The following is a 27,195-nucleotide window of genomic DNA, read 5'->3' as shown; positions in this document are numbered from 1 at the left end:
CTAAGTTGTCTTTGCACATCTAAGGAGTGCAGTATTTGTTCCCCTTTGTTCTGTGGATTTGAAAAGAAGGTTGGCAAATGAATGGACCGATTTAAGAGCCACACTGAAAACCACCTAGGGCATGGAGGGGGGATTGGTCCCGAGGGACACCTTTGTCCATATGAAATATGATGAAAGGCTCCACTGCCACAAGGGCCTGCAATTCAGACACCCTTCTTGGGTGATGGCCAAAAGGAAGGCTGTTTTCCAAGAAAGGAATTTCAACTCTGCATTTGCAGCTGGCTCAAAAGGAGGTAGAGTGAGTTTTCCCAATACAAAATTAAGGCCCCAGGCTGGAGTTGGGGCTCTCCTAGGTTGTCTTAAGTTTTTGGCCCTTCTGACGAACTGCTTCAGCAGTGGACGAGAGAAGAGTGGTGGTTCTGTGTTGTAATGAGCTGAAATGGCTGATACATGAATTTTGATGGAGGAAAAGGAAAGGCCCTTGTGCAGCATCTCAATTAAGTATTGAAGAAAGAGGTAAATTGGGTTCCGCTGTGCCCATCCCTTGAGTTTGGTTTCAGGAACAGAATATTTTCCAATTTTCAGCATAGGATTTTCTAGTATTAGGCCTCCTTGCCTCCAGAATGAAATCAAACACTTGCTTACTGAGGGATGGTAACAGAGATAAGGTAATTAGCCAGGCTGACAGGTTCAGGGTTTGAAGCTGTGGGTGCAGAATCTGGCTCTACTGCCAGCAGGGGTCTAAGGCAGGTGCAATGGTGCCAGCAGGGACACTGCACAAAAGGGGGAACCAATGTTGGCGTGGCCAGTCTGGTGCAAATCAGTATCATCCTTGGTTTGTCCTGTTTTGATATTTATAGCACCTTGGAGAGGAGAGGCAGAGGGGGAAAGCATAAACTGATAGGTTTTTCCAGGTGAAGGACAGGGCATCCACTTTCCAAGCTTGCTTGTGGGGAGCCCTTGTGCAGAATATCTCCAATTGGAAGTTCTGGGGGGAGGCAAACAGGTCTATATCTGGGCTCCCAGATTTGTTTCTCAACATGTTGAATAGCTTTGGTTCCAGTTTCCACTTGTGCGGGTCCATGAGATTTCTGCTTAGTTCGTCTGCCAGTGTATTTAGCTTTCCTGGCAGGAATTGAGCCTGTAGGTGCACTTGGTAGCTCAAGGCCGTGTTCCACAGAGCCATGGCTAGTCTGCAGAGAGGGTATGAGTCAGTTACCCCCTACTTGTTTTATGTACCATATAACAGTGTTGTTGTCAGTCTTCACCATTACTTGCCCTGGAAGAATGTGGTCCTTGAAGGCTGTCAGAGCATTCTGTACAGCTAACATTTTTTTGATTGATATGCAGATGCATTTGACTTGGGCTCCATTTGCCCTGAATGCACTTCCCTGCCAAGTGAGCCCCCCATGCATAGTCTGATGCAATTGTTAGGGTTTGGAGGCAGGGGGTAGAGTGAATTGCAGTCCTTTGCTTTGGTGACAGGCCTCTGCCCACCAAAGAAACTCATCTGTAGACAAGGTATGACAGGAATCATTGCTTCTAGATCCTCAGAATGTTGACACCATAGGCTTTTTAGATACCACTGTAGTTTCCTCATATGCAGTCTTGCATATGGAATTAGGAGAATGCAGGAGGCCATGAACTCCAGGGCTTGCAGTATTTTCCTTGCAGATAGCTGGGTCTTTGTGGCCAGTAGTTTGAAGTACGCTGTTAAATGAACTTGTTTTTCTGGCATGAGAAAGGCCATCTGGGAAGTTTCAAGCTTGCTCCCAGGAATACAATTTGTTGGCAGAGTACAAGATGCGATTTCTTTTTGTTTATGGTGTACTCCAGAGAAGTTGGCAATTTCTGTAAAAATGCGAGATGATTCAATAGTATGTCCTGCCTTTCTGCCCGAATTAGACAACCGTCCAGGTATGGATATACTTGGATATTTCTTTACCTGCAAAATGCAATGACTGGAGCCAGGCACTTTGTGAACACCCTGGGTGCAGTAGATGAGCCAAAGGGCAGTGCAGAGAACTGATGGCGCATGTAACCTGCTTTGAAGCTTTGGTATCTTCTGCAAGATTCCCTTATTGGAATGTGCAGGTAGGTTTTTTTTTTAAATCCAGTGTTGCCAACCAGGCATCCTTGCCTAGCATAGGGAGCAGCTGGTGAAGAGTTAGCAACATGAATTTTGGAATCACCAAAAATGTGTTTAGGATAGAGGGGTCCAGGACAGGACGCCAAGAGTTGTCTTTTCTGGGCACCAGGAAAAGTCTCGAGTAGAACCCTTGTTCCCTTTCCTCTTCTGGAGCAGGTTGAATAGCCCTGATGCTTAAGAGAGAATTTGCTTTGGAGCCTCTGCCCACTGATTTGGGGGTAGATCTGGCCAACCGTTTGGGGTTGGTAAGGAGTGAAAGTGGAATTTGCATCCTTGGGAAACTATATTTAAAACCCATTTGTCCTGGGTAATGAGTTCCCAATTTTTTGCCTGCCGGGCAATCTTTCCCCCTAAATGAACAGTCAGTTGTGCAGGGCTTGGAAGATTTCAAGTTGTCATTGAGACAGTTTACCATAGGGGGAGACTTATCACTCCCTGCTTTGGAAGTGGGAGCCCCCCAACTGCTTAGTCCTGGGAGTACCTTGGGAATGAAGCCTGGGAGTTCTAGTGGTTCTGGGTCTGGACTGAGAAGGCCTGGAAGAGGCAGGAAATGACCAATTTTTAGAGGGCCAATGCCCACTAAATCTGGGAGGCTGTACTTGCAGGAAATTTAACAGTATGCATAGATTTATTTTTTCCTCCATCTTTAAGTACTTCTTCTGCTTTGTTACCAAACAGGCAGTCTTGGTTTAAAGGAGCATCCAGCAATTTAGCTTTAACATGATCTGGCAAAGATTGCTCCTTAAGCCAAGTATGCTTTCGAAGTACAGACCCAGTGACAGCGACCCTGCAAGATGCCTCTAGTGAATCAAAACCACATTGCAAAGTATGTTTTCCAACTTGTTCAGCAGAATGCATTAAATCCTGTAAATCCCTATCTTCAGCACAGTCAGGAATTATCATTTTCTGTTTAAGCAATCTTATGCTGATACTTTAACATATGAAACTGGCTGTTTAAGGCCCTAATGGCCAAGGTTGCAGAAGTGTATACCTTTCTTACCCCATCTATCCAGTGCCCTGGAATCTCTATCAGAGGGGGTAGGATTTTTGGCAGTAGTAGCCTTAATGCCTTTGGGTCCCTGAGAAATGGTCTCAGGATCCACAGTAGGATTTTTAAAGAGGAACTTGTGAGATTCAGGAACCCTGTAATATCTACCTGGTTTTCTGGGAGCAGGAGGTAAGCAGTCTGAGGCAAAGCTAGATTCAGAAAAGGCATCAATATCCATTACAGGGGGGATAGCAAAAGCCCTGTGTTGAGACAGGAGTAAGAAATCCCCAAGACTCTTTTTAGAATCAGTGTAATCCTGGCTTTCCCAGCGAAAATGCTCCCTAAGAGTATGCAAGGTTTCACCAAAAGAAAAATCCACTGGAGGGGAAGCAGAGGGAATAGAGTTCTCTGCATCAGAATCCTCATAGGTAGATGAGGGTAAATCCTGGTCCGGGGAAAAAAAAGTTAGGTTCCTACCATAATGTTCCATGTTAGTTGTCCATCTCACCTTCCATCTTGTTGGATGGGTTCGGAGCCGATCCTCTGCTCCGACTCGGCCACTTACTATAGTTCGAGATCTCCTTACTGGCTCGAGGCTACCCCTTATCCCAGAATGCCCAGCGTCAGGTACCCAGATCTCGTTTGAGATAGCTCACACTAGACTTCTTTCGGTTGCTCCCATCAGGGGTCCCCACAGCAGGATCAACCGTTTCCATTTCTTCCTGTCCTCTGCATCTTGCTGTCACACCAACCACCTGCATGTCCTATCACCACATACATAAACGTCATCTTAGGCCTTCCTCTTTTCCTGTTACCTGGCAGCTTCATCCTTAGCATCTTTGTCCCAATATACTCTGCATCCCTCCTCAGCACATGTCCAAACCAATGTAATCTTGCCACTCTGGCTTTGTCTCCAAACCTTCCAACCTAGGCTGACCCTCTAATATACTTATTCCTAATCCTGTCCATCCTCGTCACACCCAGTGCAAATCTTAACATCTTCAACTCTGCCACGTCAAGCTCTGATTCCTGCCTTTTTGTCAATGCCACTGTCGCCAACCCATATAACATAGCTGGACTCACTACCCTCTTGTAGACCTTCCCTTTCACTCTTACTGGTACTAGTCTGTCACAAATCACTCCTGACACTTTTCTCCATCCACTCCATCCTGCCTGTACTCTCTTCACCTCTCTTCAACACTCACCATTACTCTGAACTGTTGATCCCAAGTATTTAAACATCCACCTTCGCCACATCTACTCCCTGCATCCTCACCATCCCTCTAATTCACACACACATTCTGTCTTAGTCCTGCTGACCTTCATTCCTCTTCTCTCTAGAGCCTCTCCAAGGTCTCCTCCACATGCTCCCTACAGATCACAATGTCATCTGCAATCATCATAGTCCACAGGGACTCCTGTCTGAATTTGTCTGTCAACCTGTCCATGACCATTACAAATAAGAAAGGGCTCAGAGCTGAACCTTCATGTAATCCCACCTCCACCTTAAATGCATCCATCATTCCCACCGCAGACCTCACTGCTGTCGCACTACCCTCGTACATATCCTGTACCACTCTTACATACTTCTGACACTCCCGACTTCCTCATACAATACCACAACTCCTCTCTAGGCACCTTGTCATATGCTTTCTCTAAATCCACAAAAACACAATGCAACTCCTTCTGACATTCTCTGTACTTCTCGATCAACACTCTCAAAGCAAACATCGCATCTGTAGTGCTCTTTCCTGGCATGAAACCATACTGCTAATCACTAATCACCTCCCTTCTTAACCTAGCTTCCACTACTCTTTCCCATAACTTCATGTTGTGACTGATCAATTTAATCCCTCTGCAGTTACTACAGCTCTGCACATCACCCTTATTCTTAAAAATCGGAAGCAAAACGCTTTCTCCATTTCTCAGGCATCCTCTCACTTTCTAAGATTTCATTAAACAATCTAGTTAAAAACTACACTGCCATTTCACCTAAACACCTCCATGCTTCCACAGGTTTGTCATCTGGACCAACAGCCTTTCCGTTCTTCATCCTCTTCACAGCTATCCTTACTTCCTCCTTACTAATCCACTGCACTTCATGATTCACTATCCACACATCATCCAAACTTCTCTCCCTCTCATTCTCTTCATTCATCAGCCCCTCAAAGTACTCATTCCATCTGCTCAACACACACTCCTCACTTGCGAATACGTTTCCCTCATTATCCTTATCATCCTTACCTGCTGCACATCTTTACTAGCTCGGTCCCTCTGTCTAGCCAATTGGTACAGTTCCTTTTCTCCGTCCTTAGTATCCAACCTTTTATACAACTCATCATACACCCTATCCTTAGCCTTCACCACCACTCTCTTTGCCATGCACCTCATCTCCTTATACTCGTCTACTTTCATCTCTGACAATCCCACTTCTTCGCCAACCTCTTTCTCTGTATACTCTCCTAAACTACTTCATTCCACCACCTTGTCCTCCCTCCTCTTTCCAGATGTCACACCAAGCACCTTTCTAGCCATCTCTCTTACTAGCTCTGCTGTAGTTACCCAGCTATTTGGTAACTCTTCACTGTCACCCAGTGCCTGTCTTAACACTTCCCTGATCACCTCACAATTTCCATTTTTCAGTTTCCACCATTTGATCCTTGGTGCTGCCCTCACACTCATCCTCCTCTTCTTGATCACCAATGTTATCCTACAAACCACCATCCTATGCTGCCTAACTACACTTTCCCCTGCCACCACTTTACAGTCTCCAATCTCCTTCAGACTGGCCCTTCTACAAAAGATAAAATCCACCTGTGTGCATTTTCCTCCACTCTTGTAGTTCACTATGCTCCTCCCTCTTGTTAAAATACGTATTCAACACATCCATGTCCATCCTTTTTGCAAAATCCACTACCATCTGACCTTCTGCATTCCTTTGCTTAACACCACACCTACCCGTCACTTCCTCATCCCCTCTGTTCCCCTCACCAACATGCCCATTGAAATCTGCTCCAATCAGCAGTCTCTCACCTTTGGGTACAATCATCACCACTTCAACTCACTCCAAATTTTTTCTCTCTCATCCATCGCACACCCAAATTGTGGAGCATATGTACTAACCACATTCATCATTACACCATCAATTTCCAAGCTTCATAAACATCACTCTATTAGACATTCTTCACCTCCAAAACACTCTTAGCATACTGCTCCTTCAGGACAATGCCTACGACATTTTTCCTCCCATCCATAACATAAAATAATTTGAACCCGCCTCCGAAACACCTAGCCTTGCTCCCCTTCCATCTGGTCTCTTGCACACACAATATACCAACCTTCCTTTGGTCCATCATATCAGCTAGCTCTCTCCCTATACCAGTCATACTGCCAACATTCAAAGTTCCGACCCTCACTATCACAGTCCTAGCCTTTACCTGCCTTCGGCCATGCCTTCCGCCAATAGCCCAATTTCCGCCAACAGTACTGGTGGTGGTAGTTAGCCCACTAGACAATTATAGAAAATAATACATTAATAGACCTGGATATACAGTTGTCATGGTTGGTTGGGAAACTAATAAAACAAATTAGCCAGTGAAACCACTGAGAAACTCCTCTCAATCCTTGAAGGGGGATGGAGGGTGGGACGCAAGAAGGAAGGTGAGATGAAGGACAACCAACATGGAACGTTATGGTAGGTACATAACATCTTTTAAGTTGTTCAATCTCGCCTTCGTTCTTGCTGGATGGGACAGCGTCCCTAGCACCTCAATCCTGGGTGGCTCATTGGAACAGACTCTTCATAACCATGGAACCAAAGGAAGCCCTGCCTCTGGAGTCCACATCTACTTTGTAATGAGAAATGAATGTATGAGGATCTGCCCAAGTAGGTGCTGCACAAATTGAATCTATGGGCAATCTAGATTGAAACTCTACCGAAGTAGCTACTGACCTGGTTGAATGACCTTTGGGTTTTGTGGGAAGATCTTTTTGTCACAAATGGTTGGTATGGGCTATGGTGTCTGATAACCATTTTGACAATGTTACTTTAGAAACTGGAAGACCTTGTTTGTTAGCAAATGAAAGGAACAACTGATCTGATTTTCTCATCTCTTTAGTTCTATGGAGATAGAAACGCAGTTGTCTATGTACATCCAATTGGTATAATCTGTATTTTGCCTTATTGGAATGATTAGGGAAAAGACAGGAAAGGTCAATGGATTGATTAAAATTGTGTTCTAAACAAACTTTAGGTAGAAACGATGGGTTGGTTCTCAGAGAAACCGTCTTTGTGAAAAACTAGGTATGGAGGGTAAACAGTGCATGAAGTTCTGAAACACGTCCGGCCGAAGTAATAGCAACTAAGAAAAGAGTTTTCAAAGAGAAATTTCAAGGAACATGATGCTGTTAGTTCAAAGGGTGGCAGTATCAAGGAGGCCAGAACCAAATTGAGATCTCAAGGTAGAAGGGGCTCTTTTACTGGGGGTCTAAGTAAAGATGTACCTCTCATGAAGGTCTTGCAGAGTTTGAGACATTATGCACGAGTTAGAAACTCAGACATGAAAATTTGAAATGGCAGCCAATTGTACTCTAAATTGTAGCAGCCGCTGCATCAGAAAAACAGTTCTGCTAACAAATCCAAAATCTTGTGTACAGAAGCTGTAAAACTATCTAAATTTCTGGATTCTGCCCAGTAAGAGAATCTTTTCCATTTGCTAGCATAGACTTTCCTTGTATTTGCCTTATGGGAGGACACAATATCACGCACTGCTGGGGAAATATTGGGGAGCCTGGCTAGGATTGGAAGTGGAGTAACCAAGCTGTCCGCTTAAGAGACTGGAGGGATTGGTGTAGCCTGCCTGATTGATGAATCAAGAGATCCGGTACTGGGTCCAGAATCCAAGGCTGGGCTAGAAGGTGGGGTGAAGGAACGGAAACCAAATCTGTTGAGGCCAATAGGGACAAGGAGGATCATTTTGTAACCCAACGATTTTGCTTTCTGAATGACTTTTGGAATTAGGGGAAAGGGGGGAAATGCATAAAGGAATCCCTGAGGCCAATCGTGGACTACAGCATCCCTGGGTGTCTGACCTGGAGGAGGAACAAGGGAGAAGTAGCTGCTACATTTGTTGTTGAGGGGAGAGGCAAAGAGATCGCAGCAAGGCTGGCCCCATTTGCAGGAAATAAGATTCAGAATTTCCTGTTTCAGAGACCACTTGTGAGGCATGAGGATCGCCCTGCTGAGCCTGTCCTCTATTACGTTGGATGTCCCAGGGATATGCGTTGCTATCAGAAAATGCTGGGAGGAAATTGCTTATTGTCACAGTCTGAGGGCCTCCCGGCACAACGGGTAAGACCTGGTCCCGCCCTGTTTGTTGATGTACCAAACCACTAACATATTGTTAGTCTGTACTGCAATAGCCCCATCCAATAGGAAAGGTGTCTTTTGCAAGATTCCGTAATTAACATCATGTGAGACATGGGTAATTCCTGGAAGGACCACTGTGTGAAAAGAAGTCACTGAAGGATTCTCATGTGAAAGCGTGCTAAGGGAACTAGAAGAATGGCCGCTGCCATGGACCCTAAAGCTTGAACATATTTGACTTGAATTCTTTTGCTCCTCAGAAGTGGCACCTGTTTTCGAATAATGGAAACGCTTTCCAGAGGCAATTTTACAATTTTTCTTGTGTTTAGCTCTGCTCCTATGTACGTAACAGATTGATAGAGCAACAAGGAGATTTTGCAAAGTTTGCGACGCCTAGTTGAGCACAGGATGTGATGTTATAATCTCGTGCCTCTATAAGTTGTTGCCTGGTGGTAGCAATGAGGAGCCAGTAGTCCAGATAAGGAAACACCTGGAATCATAAATGTCTCAGGTGAGCCGTGACTACTGCCATGCATTTGGTGAACACCCTGAGGGCTGTGGTGAGACTAAAGGGCAGAGCTCTGAACTGGTAATGACTGCCCCCTAGCTGGAAGCGTAGAAATCTCCTGGACCGTCTGTCCATTTTTATATGATAGTACGCGTCCTGAAGATCTATGGAGCACATCCAATTGTCCTGACCCAGAAAGGGGAAAATGGACTGCAGTGTTACCATCCAATACTTTTCTTTTTGTACAGATTTGTTTAACCTGCTGAAATCCAGAATTGGTCTCCAGTCCCCTGTCTTTTTGGGCACTAAAAAGAATCTTAAGTTCCGGATCATACTTGGTCTGCGGGGACTTCCTGGATGGCTCTTTTCTTCTAGCAGTCTTGAAAATTCTACGACCGCCTGATCCCTTAGACTGGGTAGAATATCTGGGATAGATTTTTTTGAAACAAAAGGGGGTTGGATGAAAGGGAATCTTGTAACCTCCAGATATAATGGCTAGTACCCACTTGTCTTTTGTAATATTTTGCCAGGCGATTGGGTACAATGAAAACCTTCCCCCGACTGTCTCCAGAGTTGAGCAGTCTGGCATCCCTTCAGGGATGATAGGGCTTGGAAGAGAACGCATCTCTGTCACCCTGATTTTGCAGAACCCCTGTGCCACGAGGGCGGCATCTGCCATTATTTCCCCCTCTGCCCCTGGGGGAAAAAAAAATCACCACGTGCATCAGGCAAGGGTCCCTGGGATTTCCGAAAAGCACATCTTTCCACCCTTCTGACCCTTTGGGTATGGTCTGGTAGGAGTGGAAAAATGGACTCCATCAGACAGCGTCTTGCCTTCCTGCTGGCACCTGGTAAGCGTGTCTTTCACCTGAGGTCCAAAGAGAGAAGAGCCATCAAAGGTGGTATTGGTGAAGGACGCTCTGACTGGTTCCACAAACTGACAGCTGCAGCCAAGAATGTCTTCCAAGAGCCACTCCTGTTCCTGCAACTCTACTCTCTCCATCGGCTGCGTATGAAATGTCTCATGGAGGAGTTGACTACTGAATTAAGAGTCGCCAGCTGGGTAGCTACCTTGGCTGAAGCTCCCTCAGCTGTGGGACCTTGTAGGGCATCTCCAAGCTCTTTTAGGAGATCCCTCTGAAGCCTAGTAAAATGGGAAAGGCAGTTCAGGGACCCAAGGGAGGTCGCTAATGAAAACATCCGCTTCCCATATCTGTCCATCGTACCAGAGTCTCCATTCGGTGGATGGAAAGATGAGGTTTCAGCTAACTCTCTTTGTGGCTGCTGCTACCTACCACCATGGCATCAAGTGGAACATCTTTAGTTAAAAATGGTTAGTCTTGGGGAACTGTGATGAATTTATTGGGTCTCCTCGGGACAGGTTCCATGGAATCTGGAGCTAACCAAGCCTTTCAAGACACTACAGACATGAGTGGATCAAAAGGTGGAGACACCCAGGAGGTGGAAGGTCGGGAACCAAATGCTTCCAGGTATACAGTCTCGTCCTCTGAAGGAGCTAAGGAAGTCCAGCTACACCTCAGAATCTCAAGGATGTCCGAAAAGGAAACCGCTTCAGAGGGGGTCCTTGGGGACCCCTCTGATTCATCCAGGTCTGTATCAGAGGTACAGACTCAGGGGAGTCTTGGTGCTTCCTCTTGCACTTTTTCTTCTGATAAGCCTGCTCAGAATGCTCTGGGGAGGTTTCGGAAGAAGAGGGTACACCCAATGGGGTGTCCTGGGGCATAGGTTCCCTACGCTTTGGGGCTGGACGAGGAGCAGAGATAGTCACAGGCACCTTGGGGGACAGAGCCGATGGAGTAGATAGTGGAGCCGTCTGTGGGGACAGCACTCTCCGCATGACTTCAAAGGTGCCGCGGTCTCGACACAAGGCGGGCTCCAGCTCCGAAGAGACAGGAATCCCACCCTGCGCCGAAGGCGACGGCTCCAAGACAGATGTGGGAGCAGAGCTCAACTGAGCAGACACTCAGAGGGAGAGCAGGGTCGGACAAGGGTCCGATGCTACTTCCCCCCTTGGAGCAGAGAGCGCTTTGGCGCCCACATACTTCGATGAGAGGAAGAACCGAGGTATTCTCAGCCAACATCGGAGCCGAAGAGGATGTCATCGGAGCCGAAGTAACCACCACTGGAGTTGTCCATGGACTCCAGCTCCGAAGTATAGTCTAAGGAGGAATCGAATTCGAAGCGGATGGAGCAGACACCTCTTGATGCAGGCTTGAAAGCATTTTAGCAAGGGCCTGTGACATCAGCAAACTACTGACCACTTTCTCCACATCCTGATCAGATAACCTCTAGGATCGGGACGAGTGGGAAGATGAGCGATGACTAGACTACTATGAAGTAAGGGTGATTGTGGCACAGAGCGAATCTGCTCCAATGAAGGAGACCTAGCTCGTTTGTGGCTCCGAGACGGCTCTGAAGAAACAATTGGAGCCGACTGAGGGGTAGTCTTGTCGGTGCCAGATGGCATCGACACACTGTTTGTCAAGCTCACAGGTCGGTTCCGAACATGGAGCAGACGGCTTGACCGGTTTTCAAAGGTTTCACTGGCTGAGATGCTTAAGCTGGAGAATCCTGTTTTAACAATCCATGGAGGATAAGCTTGTTCTTCCGCTCCTGCAGGACCTTGGACTAAAGGCATGACCAATAGAACAAGAGTCCTGCAGGTGCACAGCATTCCAAGTAGTAAACACTACTAGTGTGCCCATCTGTTAGATATCTTCTGACAGCATGAGTCACACTTTTTAAAACCAGAGGTTTTAAACTACTTTAGACATTTTTACCAAAAGACAAACTACAACAGTAACTAAATATTTATAAAGACCTTAAAGGAGAGCCTCCAACTTAAACGGCTGTCCTTAAGAGGGGGGGACTCTAAGTTAAACGAGTTCAAGGAATAACAAAAGACCTAGCGACTAAGGGGCAACTGCCAACACAGCAAGGACGAGATAACGGGTTTACAATAAAAGGAACTTAAACTACTACAAGAGGGAAAACATATCAAATTATAAGCACAATATTTGAGTTTAATAGAAAATAAAATTATACTAAGCCTGAGCTAGTACTGATCGCAACCTCGCAGCTAAAGTGGCAAACGAGATTGGGGTAGCGGACGCTGGGCATTCTGGGATAAGGGGTAGCCTCGAGCCAGTAAAGAGCTCTCGAGCTATAGTAAGTGGCAGAGTCAGAGCAGAGGATCGGCTCCAAACCCATCCAGCAAAAACGAAGGCGAAATTGGACAACTTATCAGAAATTTCAGAATCCTGATCAGAAGAATCATAAGCAAATTCAGTCCTAGGTCGGCTTCCCCTGATTAAAGTAATAAGGTCTTCAGCCATTCTTACTTGTTTTTTAGACAGAGGCCTGACCATGCGGTCTGGGCATCAGTTTTCTAGCCATGGAACGAGTTTTAGGCCTGGAAGAAGATGACATTGGTTTAATATGCAAGTCAGTAGGCCTGAATTCACCCTCAGAAGCTGGTGCCTGCACAGCGGCTCCAGACCCATCCAAGGTAGAGACCTCCGCAGGTTCCACAGTTGAAGCATCTCGCAGCATACCGGACTCCGAATGGGTCTCAATAGAGGCCTGCAAATCTGAAGTAGCGGGTATCAAGAGCTGCGATAGAACCTCAGTGAGTACCGGCACACTGGCGACTAGCTTAGAAACGTCAGCAACTTTGGACCTAGGTGGCCTGTCTCTGTCTATCTTTGCATTTTTTTTCGGAATTTCGGTAGTCGGGTGGCTTACCAAAGCCATATCTGGGTAATTGAACAAAGTACCAGAGTATTTAAAAGCGTAAATATACAGACAACGAATAGCTCGTTGTTTAAATAAGGCACAAAACTGACAGTGAGGTATGTCGTGGTCAGGGCCTAGGCAAGGAATACAATACAAATGAAAACTCTTTATGAGGTATTTTCTTTCCACAAGAAATACAATTACTGACTTTTACTGACATCGATTTAGAGCAAGAAAAAGTTTCCCCAACGGGGTATTTAGCTTTAGTTGAAGACTTCGGTTATGAAACTCGAAAACGAAAACTTCAGGAGTCTGCTAACCAGCACTTGCGAACTGCTTCTGCTTCAGGCACCGCTCAGCAAGAAAGACTGATGTAATGGCATCGACTGCATGCTTTATACCCCAGACTACCTGACGTCATGGAAGAGGAGACAGCAACCAACGCAGGACCCAAGACTTTGATAATCAGGCCGACTGAGGTCTACTGCAAGCAGATAACCCAAATGTGATGACTGCAACAGTGAAACACGAAGAAAGTACAGTTTTGTACCTACCATAAATGTAGATGTCCGATAGGAATGCATCTGCAGTCCTTACAAATGGGTTGTCCTGTCGTCAGGCAGCCCTTCGGTCGGCCGGATTAAAAAGTCTGGGTCCGGCTGGTGTCGCACTTCACCTGACGTCATCGCTGCAGTTTTTCGGGTATAAAGGCATCAGCCGACGCCATCTTCCTCAGTGTTTCTTGCCCCAGATGCCAGGTGCCCTCTTGGATGGCTAAATTTGGATAAATGCCAATGTTTCCAAATAGTATAGAGCAAACACACAAAATAAGCATGTATGTACATATATACAAACAAATACACCATAATAGATCCCCCCCAAGCTAGCTGAAGGATGGCAAATACCCTAGGAGTACCTCAGAGGGGAAGGTGGGTGGGTAATCCTGACTGCAGATGCATTCCTATTGGACATCTACATTTATGGTAGGTACAAAACTGTACTATGTCCTTCAAGGAAGGATCTGCAGTCCTTACAAATGGGTAGAATACCATAGCTAAACTAGGGGAGGAGGAAAAAGGTAGAGATTATGGTGTAGCTAGGATCCCTTGCAAAACAGCAGTGGCAAAACCTGCTTGGGATCTAGAGTATAAAGGTAAATTGTAATGCTTGGCAAATGTATGCACGGAGGTCCAAGTAGCAGCCTCTATAATGTCCTGGGTAGCCACTCCTCGTAAGAAAGCTGTGGAAGTGGCAGTAGCCCTTGTGGAGTGAGGCCTGATGTTCTCTGGAGTTTTCTTTCCATGGTAGGAGTAACAAAATTTAATGCAATTTCCTATCCATTTGGAGATTGTCTGTTTTGAAATTGGTTTTCCTTCCTTTCCTGCTGCATATGCTACCAGTAGCTGGTCAGTTTTTCTATTGGACTTGGTCCTGTCCAGGTAGTAGCATAATTGCCTATGTACATCCAAGGTATGTAAGAGTCTTTCTCCCCTGTTCTGTGGGTTGGGGAAGAATGTAGGTAGGTGGATAGCCTGATTTAATGACACTCTGGATACCACCTTAGGCATGAATGTAGGATTTGTTCTCATGGACACTATCTTGATGGAAGATCAGGAAGGGTTGCACTGCCATTAATGCCTGTAGTTCAGAGACCCTTCTTGCTGAAGTTATTGCCAGCAGGAAAGCAGTCTTCCAGGATAAGTATTGCAATTCTGCTGTTGCTGCTGGTTCGAAAGGGGGAAGTGTCAATTTTTCTAGCACAAAGTTCAAGTCCCATGCTGGCAATGGTGGTTTCCTAGGAGGTTTTACATTTTTAATTCCTCTCAGAAACTGTCTGAGCAGAGGATGAGAGAAGACAGGAGGATCCAAGCTGTATTCTGCTGAAATAGCTGATGCATGTATCTTGATGGAAGAATAGGACAGGCCTGTATGGAAGAGCTCTGCCAAGTACTCCAGGATGTTGGCTATGTTTACCAGTGTCACATCTTTTCCCTTTGCAGTACTCCAAATGAGATATCTTTTCCACTTTGCTGCATAATTCTTTCTTGTTGAAGGTCTACGAGCCTCCAGAATTATGTCTTTAACCCTTTGGGATAAATTTGGGTTAATTGCTTTTATGTAATGTTCCAGGCAGTCAGCTGCAGAGTTTTCAGGTTCGGATGCAGGATGTTGTAGTTGTTCTGTGTTAACAGTAATGGGATCAGGGGTAGTGTCCATATTTGTTCCCGAGACATGCTCCTCAGCAATGGGTACCAATGTTGTCTTGGCCAGTCTGGAGCTATCAGAATGATCTTTGGACGGTCCTCTTTGATCTTCAGAAGCACCTTGTGCATCAAAGGAAGTGGTGGGAATGCATATGCTGTCAGATTTTTCCAACTGAAAGATAGGGAGTCCACCTTCCAAGCAAGTGGGTGGTATGTCCTTGTGCAGAATTTCTTTAGCTGGTGATTGAGTGGGGATGCAAACAAGTCTATTTGTGGTAATCCCCACTTTCTTGTAATGGCTTTGAAGATGTCCGGATGTAGCATCCATTCGTGGGCATCTGTGGTAGTTCTGCTTAATATGTCTGCTAGAATGTTTTCTTTTCCCGGTACAAAAATTGCTTGCAACTGAATGTTGTAGCTCAGAGCCACATCCCATAGGTCCAGTGCCAGTCGGCATAGAGGATATGAATGTGTGCCTCCCTGTTTGTTGATGTACCACATAACTGTGGTGTTGTCTGTCCTTATCAACTGACCTTCCTGGAGAAACGGTCTGAATGACTGAATTGCCAATTTTACTGCCAGCATTTCCTTTAGATTTATGTGCAGGCGCAGCTGGTCTTGAGTCCATAAGCCTTGTATGCACTTGCCCAGCATGTGTGCCCCCCAACCGAGGTCTGAGGCATCTGTCGTGATGGTTTGGCTTGGTTGACTGTTGCAGAAGGGCAATCCTCTGTTTGATAGACAGGCCTGGGCCCACCATAGGAACTCTTGCTTCAGGCATGGGATTATTGGAATTTTGGTTTCTAGGCTGTGCTTGTGTTGGGACCACAAATTCTTCAGGTACCACTGTAGCTTTCTCATATGCAGTCTGGCATGAGGGACCAGAATTATGCAGGATGCCATGAAGCCTAGGGCTTGTAGTACTTTTCTTGCAGTTAGATGGTTCTGCTTTGTTAATGCCAAGAAGTAGAGAGGTAGTTGCTCTTTCTTTTCTGCAGTTAGGAATGCCATTTGTTTTGAAGTGTCCAGCTCCGCACCCAGAAAGGTTATTCTTTGGGATGGAATCAGCCTTGACTTTTTTATATTGACTGTATATCCCAGGGCTTGTAACAGGTAAATGACTCTTTGTAAGTCTTCTGTTAGCTTGCTTTTGTTGTCCGCTTGCATCAGGCAGTCGTCCAGGTAGGGATAAATTTGGAGCCCCTGAAGTCTGCAATGAGCAATTACTAATGCCAGGCATTTCGTGAACACTCTGGGCAGTAGACAAGCCAAAGGGCAATGCTGAAAATTGATAATGCTCTGATCCTGCAAGAAATCTGAGGTATCTTCTGCAAATTGGTCGAATGGGGACGTGCAGGTATGCCTCCTTGAGATCTAGAGTTACCAGCCAAGACTCCTTGCCCAGCATGGGAAGAAGCTGCTGTAGGGTCAGCATTTTGAATTTTGGAACAATGAGGAATGTATTTAAAGCGGACAGGTCTAGAATAGGTCTCCATTTGTTTTCTTTTCTTGGTACCAGGAAGAGTCTGGAGTAAAATCCCTTTCCTTTCTCCATAGGTGGTACCTTTTCCACAGCTCCCATTCTTAATAGTTGAGATATTTACTTTAGAGCTTCTGCCCTTTGAGTAGGTGGTAGGTTTGGCATTCCTCTCTTTCCTGGTAGAGTATGGAAATGGAACCTGTAACCTTGGTCTATAGTTTGCAAAATCCATTTTTCCCTTGTGATGCAATGCCAGTTCTTTGAAAATAAGGTTAGCTTTCCGCCTAAGGGTGCTTCTAGTTGTTCCCTGGTAGGCGGTGCCACTGCCAAGTCACTGTGATTGAGTTGTCGTAGTGGTGGTGGCTGCGTCTGTGCCTCGCTGGTTGTTACCTTGCCACTGGTGTCCCCTGTAGGCACCCCTGGATTGATTTCTGCCTCTAGAACGCCTATTCCTGCGCCTCTGTCTTAGAGGAGTCCGGAAAGGACCAATTCTTGGAGGGCCAATTCCTGCTAAACCTTGGAGGTTGAACCTGTAGGAAATATTTCACTGTTTGTACAGATTTCGCCTTATCCTCCATCTTTTTTAGTACCTGCTGTGCAGGGGAACCAAATAAATTGACCTTGTCCATAGGTGCATCCAAAAGCATTGATTTGACATGGTCTGGTAATGCCTGTTCTTTCAACCATGCATGTCTCCTGATAACTGTGCCAGTCATGGCTGATCTAAAGGAAGCCTCCAGTGCATCATAGCCACATTTTAAAGAATGGTTACTAACCTGCTGTATGTTATGTACCATTTCCTGAACATATTTTTTATCTAAAGATTCTTCAGAGGACAGCTTTTTAGTTAACTGGTCAAGCATAAACTCTTGATATTGAATCATATGAAATTGGCAGTTCAAAGCCCTTGCTGACAAAGTAGCAGAGGTGTAAACTTTTTTACCCCATCTCTCTAAGGACCTAGATTCCCTTTCAGAGGGGAGGGGGTTTTTAGTTTTAGTAGCTGCCACAGCTTTAGGGCCCTGGGAGATAGTCTCTGGATCTGCAAAGGGAGCCTTATATAAATGGTGATGAGTGTCCGGGACCCTGTAGAACCTATCGGGCTTAGCAGGAGCCGGAGGTAATGAATCAGGAGCAGTGCAAGCATCATTAAATGCATCATCTACAACAGAAAGAACTGGAGGTATAGCTAAAGGCCTATGTTGTGGCAAATGTAGAAAGGTTCTAAGCCTTTTCCTGGAGTCTGAGAAATCTTGGCCCTGCCACTGAAATTGTTCCCTCATAGCATGCAAGGTTTCCCCAAAGGAAAATTCCTCAGGTGGAGAGGCTGAAGGAATGGACTCTTCAGCATCAGAGTCTTCGTAAGGGGAATAAGGAGCCCCAGGAGGATCTGTATGCTCTGACTCATCAGAGGAATCATCTGTGGATACTGGCTCAGGGGGCTCTGCTCTAGGCCTCTTTTCTGGAGGAGGGAGAGAGGTCCTGTCTGGATGAGGCTGGGATCCACGAATTAAAGAAATTAGATCCTCGGCCAAAGACAGCATATGAGAGCTGGTGCTGGGCCTGTGTGAGGGGGGTTTGGCAGGCACCGTTTTTGAAGCTTTGGCTGCTTTAGCCCTGGCAAAGGCCTTAATAGACATGGCTGCTGAAGGCCTAGCAGCTCCACGTGCAGGGGTTGAAATATCCAGGGGAATAGTGTCCGATAATTCCTGAGAAACCGCAACAGAAGGTTGGATTTCAGAAGCCGATTCTACCAGGATAGAGGAGGCCTCGGTAGAAGGCATGGTTTCGGCTGAAGAAAGAACGGCTTGCTCGGTTTCGGCCGAAACCGAGACACTCGCGGTTGGCTTAATCGCGGTTTCGGCCGAAACCGCGGACCGCGAGTGTCGGTCCTTTTCTTTGCGGTTTTTTGGAAATTTGAGTTGTCTGAGGATCCAACGGCATAATATAGGCAAAATCAGAGCCGAAAATCTGTTCAGCAAACTCCGACCGACGTCTAAGCGTCCGGTTAAAAGAAGCACAGTCTAGACAAGCTGCTACGTCGTGGTCTGGGCCTAAACAATGTATGCAGTAGGAGTGGAAATCCTTATGAGGTATTTGTTTCCCACAAGATAAACAGTTATTCACTTTCTCTGACATCGGCTGAGGCAAGAAAGAGTCCCCAACGGGGTACTTGGCCTTTTAGAAGTCTTCGAAGTAGTATTCGGTAGTAGTAATCTCTGGATCTGACCGACCGGCACTTGCGAACAGCTTCTGCTTCGGGCGCCATGCGGCAAGAAAGACTGGGGAAGATGGCGTCGGCTGATGCCTTTATACCCGAAAAACTGCAGCGATGACGTCGGGTGAAGTGAGACACCAGCCGAAGCCGGACCCAGACTTTGGAATCCGGCCGACCGAAGGGCTGCCTAACGACAGGACAACCCATTTGTAAGGACTGCAGATGCATCCTTGAAGGACATCATCTGAGCATACCAAAGACTAACAAGTAAATGATAGAGTGCAAGCACTGGTCTTTTTGGTTCTTCTACTTAGCACTAAAAGCCTGAACTTTCTTCCTGTGACAGGGGTTAGGCTTCCCAAATGGTAAGGGCTTAGCTGAACCCCCATCACAGAGGAAATTCTGAGCTCTGAAAAGCAGACACTATGGGTTTTTTACAGGCACAGAACTCATGCCACCGAGGCAGTGTGAACAATGATTATTACTGTTGTGAGCATGCTCACAAACCTGTTCGGCAAAAAAAAAAAAAAAATGTGCAGCAGCTTCATAACAAGTGGGAAGAATAGCAGACTAAAGGCTGGTCAGATACCTGAAGAGGATGAATACACATGCCTTTGAAAAAGTACAGTTTTGTACCTACCATAAATGTAGATGTCCGAACAGGATAGCATCTGCAGTCCTAACAAATGGGTTGTCCTGTTGTCAGGCAGCCCTTCGGTCGGCCGGATTCCAAAGTCTGGGTCTGGCCTCGGCTGGTGTCGCACTTCACCCGACGTCATCTCTGCTGGTCTTCGGGTATAAAGGCATCAGCCGACGCCATTTTCCTCAGTGTTTCTTGCCCCAGATGCCAGTTGCCCCCTTGTATAGCTAAAGTTATTTTGGGTAAATGCCAATGTTTCCCAAAAAATAGAAGGCAAATACAAAAAATAAACATGTATGTACATATATACAAACAAATACACCATAAGAGATCCCCCCCCAGCTAGCTATTAGGTGGGCAAATACCCTAGGAGTACCACAGAGGGGAAGGAGGGTGGGTAATCCTGACTGCAGATGCTATCCTGTTCGGACATCTACATTTATGGTAGGTACAAAACTGTACTATGTCCTTCAAGGATGCATCTGCAGTCCTAACAAATGGGTAGAATACCATAGCCAAACTAGGGGAGGAGGAAGAATAATTATGGTGTAGTTAGGATCCCTTGCAAAACAGCAGTGGCAAACCCTGCTCGGGATCTAGAGTATAGAGGCAAGTTATAATGCTTGGCAAATGTATGCACGGAGGTCCAAGTAGCAGCCTCAATAATGTCCTTGGTAGCCACTCCTCGTAAGAAAGCTGTGGTAGTGGCTGTAGCCCTTGTAGAGTGAGGCCTTATGTTCTGTGGAATTTGCTTTCCATGGTAGGAGTAACAGAATCTTATGCAATTTCCTATCCACTTGGAGATTGTCTGTTTGGAAATTGCTTTTCCTTCCCTTCCTGTTGCATAAGCTACTAGCAGCTGGTCAGTTTTTCTATTTCCCTTGGTTCTGTCCAGGTAGTAGCGCAACTGTCTATGTACATCCAAGGTATGCAGCAGTCTTTCCCCCCTGTTCTGTGGATTGGGAAAGAAGGTAGGAAGGTGGATTGCCTGGTTTAGAGACACTCTGGATACCACTTTAGGCATAAATGTAGGATTAGTTCTCATGGACACTATCTTGATGGAAGATTAGGAAGGGTTGTACTGCCATTAAAGCCTGTAGTTCCGAAACCCTTCTTGCTGAAGTAATTGCCAGTAGGAAAGCAGTTTTCCAGGATAGGTGTTGAAGATCTGCTGTTGCTGCTGGTTCGAATGGAGGAGTGTCAATTTTTCTAGCACAAAGTTCAAGTCCCATGCTGGCAATGGTGGTTTCCTCGGAGGTTTTACATTCTTAATTCCTCTCAGGAACTGCCTGAGTAGAGGATGAGAGAAGACAGGGGGATCGAAGCTGTATTCTGCAGAAATAGCTGATGCATGTATCTTGGAGGAATAGGACAGGCCTGTATGAAGAAGCTCTGCCAAGTACTCCAGGATGTTGGCAATATCTACCTTTGACACATCTTTCCCTCTTTCAGTACTCCAAATGACAAACCTTTTCCATTTTCCTGCATAGTTCCTTCTTGTTGAAGGTCTGCGGGCCTCAAGGATTATGTCTTTAACCCTTTGGGATAAATCCGGGTTAGTTGCTCTTATATAATGTTCCAGGCAGTCAGTTGCAGAGTTTTCAGGTTTGGATGCAGGATGTTGTAGTTGCTCTGAGTTAACATCAATGGAATCGGGGGCAGTGTCCACGCTTCTCCCAGAGACATGCTCCTCAGCAGTGGATACCAATGTTGTCTTGGCCAACTTGGAGCTATCATAATTATCCTTTGACGTTCCTCTTTGATTTTCAGTAGTACCTTGTGCATCAAAGGAAGAGGTGGAAATGCATATGCTGTTAGGCCTTTCCAATTGAAGGATAGAGAGTCCACCTTCCAAGCAAGTGGGTGGTATGTCCTTGTGCAGAATTTCTTGAGCTGGTGATTGAGTGGGGATGCGAATAGGTCTACTTGTGGCATTCCCCATTTCTTTGTGATGGCCTTGAAGATGTCCGGGTGTAGCATCCATTCGTGAGCATCCGAGGTAGTCCTGCTTAACATGTCTGCTAGGATGTTTTCTTTTCCGGTACAAAATTGCCTGTAACTGAATGTTGTAGCTCAGAGCCATATTCCATAGGTCCAGTGCCATTCGGCATAGGGTGTACGAATGAGTGCCTTCCTGTTTGTTGATGTACCACATGACTGTGGTGTTGTCTGTCCTTATCATCAATTGGCCTTCTTTGAGGAATGGTCTGAAATTCTGGATTGCCAGTTTTACTGCCAGCATTTCTTTTGATTTATGTGCAGGTGCAGCTGGTCAGGAGTCCATAAGCCTTGAATGCACTTGTCCAGCATGTGGGTGCCCCATCCGAGGTCTGAGGCGTCCGTTGTGATGGTTTGGTTTGTTTGAATGTTGTGGAAAGACAAACCTGGGTTTGACTGGCATGCCTAAGCCCACCATAGGAACTCTTCCTTCAGGCATGGGATTAGTGGTATTTCGGTTTCTAAGCTGTGCTTGTGCTGAGACCATAAATTCTTTAGGTACCACTGTAGCTTTCTCATATGCAGTCTGGCATGGGGGACCAAGATTATGCAGGATGCCATGAAGCCCAAGGCCTGCAGTACTTTTCTTGCTGTTAGTTTGCTCTGTTTTGTTAATGCCAAGAAGTAAAGAGGAAGTTGTTCTTGTTTTTCTGCAGTTAGGAATGCCATCTGTTTTACTGTGTCCAATGTTGCACCCAAGAATGTTCTTGTTTGGGATGGAATCAGTCTTGACTTTTTTAAATTGACTGTGTATCCCAGGGCTTGCAGTAAGCAAATGACTCTTTGTAAGTCTTGTGTCAGTTTGCTTTTGTTGTCCGCTTGTATCAGGCAGTCGTCCAGGTATGGATAAATTTGGATTCCCTGAAGCCTGCAATAAGCTATTACTGATGCCAGGCATTTCGTGAACACTCTGGGCCGTAGATAAGCCAAAGGGCAATGCTGAGAATTGATAATGCTCTGATCCTGCAAGAAATCTGAGGTATCTTCTGCAAATTGGTCGTATGGGGACGTGCAGGTATGCCTCCTTGAGATCTAGAGTTACCAGCCAATACTCCTTGCCCAGCATGGGAAGAAGTTGCTGTAGGGTCAGCATTTTGAATTTTGGAACAATGATGAATGTGTTTAAAGTGGACAGGTCGAGAATAGGTCTCCAACTTTTCTCTTTTCTTGGTACTAGGAAGAGTCTGGAGTAAAATCCCTTGCCCTGTTCTGCAGGTGGTACCCTTTTCCACAGCTCTCATCTTTGTTAATTGAGCTATTTGTTTTAGGGCTTCTGTCTTTTGATTTCTTGGTAGGTTTGGCATTCCTCTTTTTACTGGTAATGTGTGGAAATGAAACCTGTAGCCTTGGTCTATAGTTTGCAAAATCCACTTGTGTCTTGTGATATAGTGCCAGTTTTTTGAAAATAAGGCTAACTTTCCGCCTAAGGGTGCTGCTATTTGTTCCCTGGTAGGCGGTGTCAGAGTCAAGTCACTGTGATTGTCCTGTTGCAGTGGTAGTGGTTGTATCTGTGCCTCGTTGGTTATTGCCTTGCCACTGGCGTCCCCTGTAGGCACCTCCTCTGGATTGGTTTCTGCCTCTGGAACGTCTATTCCTGCCTCTCTGATTTTTAGAGGAGTCTGGAAAGGACCAATTTTTGGAAGGCCAGTTCCTGCTGAACCTTGGGGGCTGAACCTGTAAGAAATCTTTAACTGTTTGTACAGATTTTGCCTTTTCTTCCATTTTCTTCATTACTTGTTGGGCAGGAGAACCAAATAGACTGACCTTATCCATAGGAGCATCTAATAGCTTTGCTTTAACATGATCCGGTAAGACCTGTTCTTTCAACCATGCATGCCTTCTTATAACTGTGCCAGTCATGGCTGATCTAAATGAAGCCTCCAGTGCATCATAGCCACATTTTAAAGAATGGTTACTAACCTGCTGAATGTTATTCACCATTTCTAAAACATATTTCTTATCTAAGGAATCATCAGAGGACAGTTTCTTAGTTAACTGATCAAGCATAAACTCTTGGTATTGGATCATATGAAACTGACAGTTCAGAGCTCTAGCTGAGAGAGTAGCAGAGGTGTATACTTTTTTACCCCATCTCTAAGGACCTGGATTCCCTATCAGAAGGGAGAGGGTTTTTTGCTGAGGTCGAAGCTACTGCCTTAGGCCCCTGGGAGATAGTCTCAGGATCTGCAAAAGGAGCCTTGTATAAGTGGTGATGAGTGTCCGGTACCCTGTAAAACCTATCGGGCTTAGCAGGGGCTGGAGGTAAAGTATCAGGAGCAGCGCAAACATCATTAAAGGCATCATCCACAACAGGAAGAACTGGAGGTATAGCTAAGGGCCTATGCTGCGGTAAGTGTAAAAAGGTCCCAAGCCTTTTTCTTGAATCTGAGAAATCTTGTCCCTGCCATTGGAATTGCTCTCTCATGGCATGTAAGGTTTCCCCGAAGGAAAATTCCTCTGGTGGAGAGGCAGAAGGAATAGATTCTTCAGCATCAGAATCTTCATAAGTAGAAAGAGGAGCCTCTGGATGGTCTGTAATGTCTGAATCATCAGAAGAGTCATCAGAGGAAGCTGGCTCAGGGGGCTCTGCTCTAGGTCTCTTTTCTGGGGGTTGAGAGGCCCTGTCTGGGTGAGATTGGGATCCCCTTAAGGAGATGAGATCCTCTGCCAGAGTAAGCATTTGGGAACTGGAGCTGGGCCTGTGTGAGGGGGGCTTAACAGGCACTGACTTAACAGTTTTGGCTGCTTTAGCCCTGGCAAAGGCCTTTAAAGACATGGCTGCAGGAGGCCTAGCAGCACCACGTGCTGGGGTAGAGACATCCAAAGGGATGGTGTCCGATAATTCTGGAGAAACCACATTAGTAGGCAAAACTTCAGAGGCCGATTCAACTAGGGTAGAAGGGGCCTCGGTAGTAGTCATGGATTTGGCTGTAGATTGAACCGTTTGCTTGGTTTCGGCCGAAACAGAGACACTCGCGGTTTGCTTAACCGTGGTTTCGGCCGAAACCGCGGACCGCGAGTGTCGGTCCTTTTCTTTGCGTTTCTTAATTTGAGTAGTCGGAGGATCCGACGGCATAATGTACGCAAAGTCTGAGCCGAAAAACTGTTTAGCAAACTCCGACCGACGCCTAAGCGTTCGTCGGTTGAAGGAAGCACAGGCTAAACAAGCTGCTACGTCGTGGTCTGGGCCTAAACAAGGTAAGCAGTAAGAGTGGAAATCTTTATGAGGTATTTGTTTCCCACAAGTTAAACAGTTATTCACTTTTTCTGACATCGGCTGAGGCAAGAAAGAGTCCCCAACGGGTACTTAGCTTTAGAAGTCTTCAAGTAGTATTCGGTAGTAGTAATCGCTGGATCTGACCGACCGGCACTTGCGAACAGCTTCTGCTTCGGGCGCCACGCGGCAAGAAAGACTAAGGAAAATGGCGTCGGCTGATGCCTTTATACCCGAAGACCAGCAGAGATGACGTCGGGTGAAGTGCGACACCAGCCGAGGCCAGACCCAGACTTTGGAATCCGGCCGACCGAAGGGCTGCCTGACGACAGGACAACCCATTTGTTAGGACTGCAGATGCATCCTTGAAGGACATCTACAGTGGAGAATTCTGATCCTCTTCTGGAAATGGTAGCCAATTTATGACTACTACAGAAAGTTTGGACAGATCTCGCTTCAACAGTACTTTATCAAAAGCATTACTGAAAGTGACTGCTTTAGTAGTTGCTACTGTATACTCTAGCAACGTTTTTTTCATGGCCACATCTCCTAATCTGTACATCATATCCAAGCTAAGATACAGAGGACAGAGTATTCCCCCCATGTCCAAGTCAGTAGACAACTTAGGAGAGGAACTTTTTGCCTTACTGATAAGGGCCTGAACTGGAGGAAAAACACTGCCAGTGCCACAAACATGGGGATATGAACGCTTATGCAATGCCACAAAATTCATTATGACAACAAAGTCAATTTGTCCACCATGGTAAGCAGGCTACTGCAAATTAAGGTGGTTTCTAAAAGCCGGCACACTGCAAATCCCCGAGAGCCAGCATACAATTCTGACAAACTACAGTAGACAAGAGCATTCACACTGACACTTAATAGTTCTTCACATGACAGGACACTGAATATGCTAACCCTTCTGCAGTACCTGCAGTCCACAGACCACACTAAGTGAAAACTTGTAAAGGTGCTGTAAGGAATTTTCAACTCTTCTGGATGACCCAATATATTTTTCAGACTGACAGCATGACAGAATCAAATAGCACACAAAGTCTCCAAGTTTAGAAATGTCAGGCCAGCTTTTGGAGGTCTGCTGTGACAACTCCCCATTCATTATGGAGGTTACAACAATGACCTATACAATTAAAAATTAAAGACTAATCCTAATTTGAACACTACTTAAGTAGTACAAATTACATTTTCTAATCAGACAAATTACAGACAAGCACTCATTTACAAACTTGAAAATAAATAGCAGCATACCACTTCATCAGGAACATCAGATCACCACAGGAGTCTGTAGCACCAATTATCTTTTCTGGCTCTAATCCCCTTTCAAATCCACGTGCAATGTCATTTACCTAGGTACAATGGGGGAAAAATTACAGAAATGACAACAAATTTTTGTTTAATGAACTAAACGCTAGCCTCTACACACTTACAAACTGTAGCCCTCTCAAAGGCTTCTGTACTAAGCATTAAAACTCTGCATGAATTTCACAAAGAATGACATTTTCACAGTTGAAGACAGACTTATTGAACCTCTCAAACTTTCATATCCTAAGAACTAAAAAGGGTAGGAAACGTACTGTGGAGATGGTTACAGGTTTAGCAAGTTGGACCGGGGAAAAGGTAAGTGGAAGTGAAATACCAAGAGAAGGAAGGCTTTACTGAATACATTAAGGAATACTGAAACAGCACTGACCAGCTGGGCAAGTGAGAAAAGCTTAGCAGACTGATGCAGGTGACCTGGTAGAGGTATCAGTTCTATACCAATGGCAAAACCGCTTATCGCTAGATTAAAAAATATATATTTTTAACTAATTTTAAAGACAAAGGGAGTGTTAGAGCTGCGAAAGTGTAAGCTCATTAATGTCTTGGAAGTTGGATTATAACTGTTTCCGTTAACTGAACTGTACCAAACCAGACAGATTCTGCATGGGGTCCTAATTTAGGCATTAACCCTTTCCATCAGGACCCTTCTGCAGGTCCAGTAAGCAAACAGCAACCCAACCACTGCCTAGTTAGCACCAAAGGGAAGGAACCAGACAAAGATGGTGTGGGGCTTTATGGGTTATTTTGCATAGGGGACAATGACAAAATGATAACTTAGGAATAGAAAGTGAGATCAAACTTGACAGATTAAGCAAGCTATGAGAACAGATCAGCAATGTACACAACCGTAGGGAAAAAGGCTAAAGTGGCTACACAGCAAAGTGAGGCTTGTAGGACAAAAGGTAGCAAGTACGGCAATGGAAGCATTTGCATTCCCTGAGAAAACTAAGGTTGTTTAGGAAGAGTGCATGAGGGATCAGAGACGAAAATTAAAGTATGTGTGTGTGTGTGGGGGGGTCCTCTCTGATAATTTCCACTTGGGCAGAGAAACCAGGCAGGGGTGACCTATTTCCCCTTTATTTGGGTTATATATAGAACCACTGGCAAAGAAAATAGCAGACTCAGAAATTCAAGCATGTAGCTGGTATGGCAGTCAAGAAAAAATGACTTTATATGCAGACATTTTATACCTGCTAAAGCCAGAAAAGGTCATTTCAGTTTGTGGAACATTGACAGTTTTCAAGTCTGTTTGGGATACAAAATTAATGAAGATAAAACAAAGGCAATAGTTGTAAACTATGTACACACACAAATTGGTTCAGCAATGCCCGTATTTA

At 45.5% G+C, this 27,195-nt stretch overlaps 1 protein-coding gene across 2 annotated transcripts in view; it reads right to left on the bottom strand.

The window, feature by feature from the left end:
• Positions 1 to 27,195, bottom strand: part of CBX5 (chromobox 5) — a 434,847-nt gene that overhangs the window by 61,009 nt on the left and 346,643 nt on the right. For both annotated transcript variants that reach the window (XM_044083958.1, XM_044083959.1), the window contains exon 4: positions 25,787 to 25,884. In XM_044083958.1, coding sequence (XP_043939893.1) covers positions 25,787 to 25,884 — 98 coding nt within the window. The remainder of the gene's footprint in view (positions 1 to 25,786; positions 25,885 to 27,195) is intronic.

The sequence above is a fragment of the Protopterus annectens genome, chromosome 9.part0, assembly GCF_019279795.1.
Source record: "Protopterus annectens isolate FY-2018-M chromosome 9.part0, PAN1.0, whole genome shotgun sequence".
NCBI lineage: Eukaryota > Metazoa > Chordata > Ceratodontiformes > Protopteridae > Protopterus > Protopterus annectens.
The sequence above is the reverse complement of the archived record's forward strand: the minus strand, read 5'-3'. Positions and strand labels throughout refer to the sequence as shown.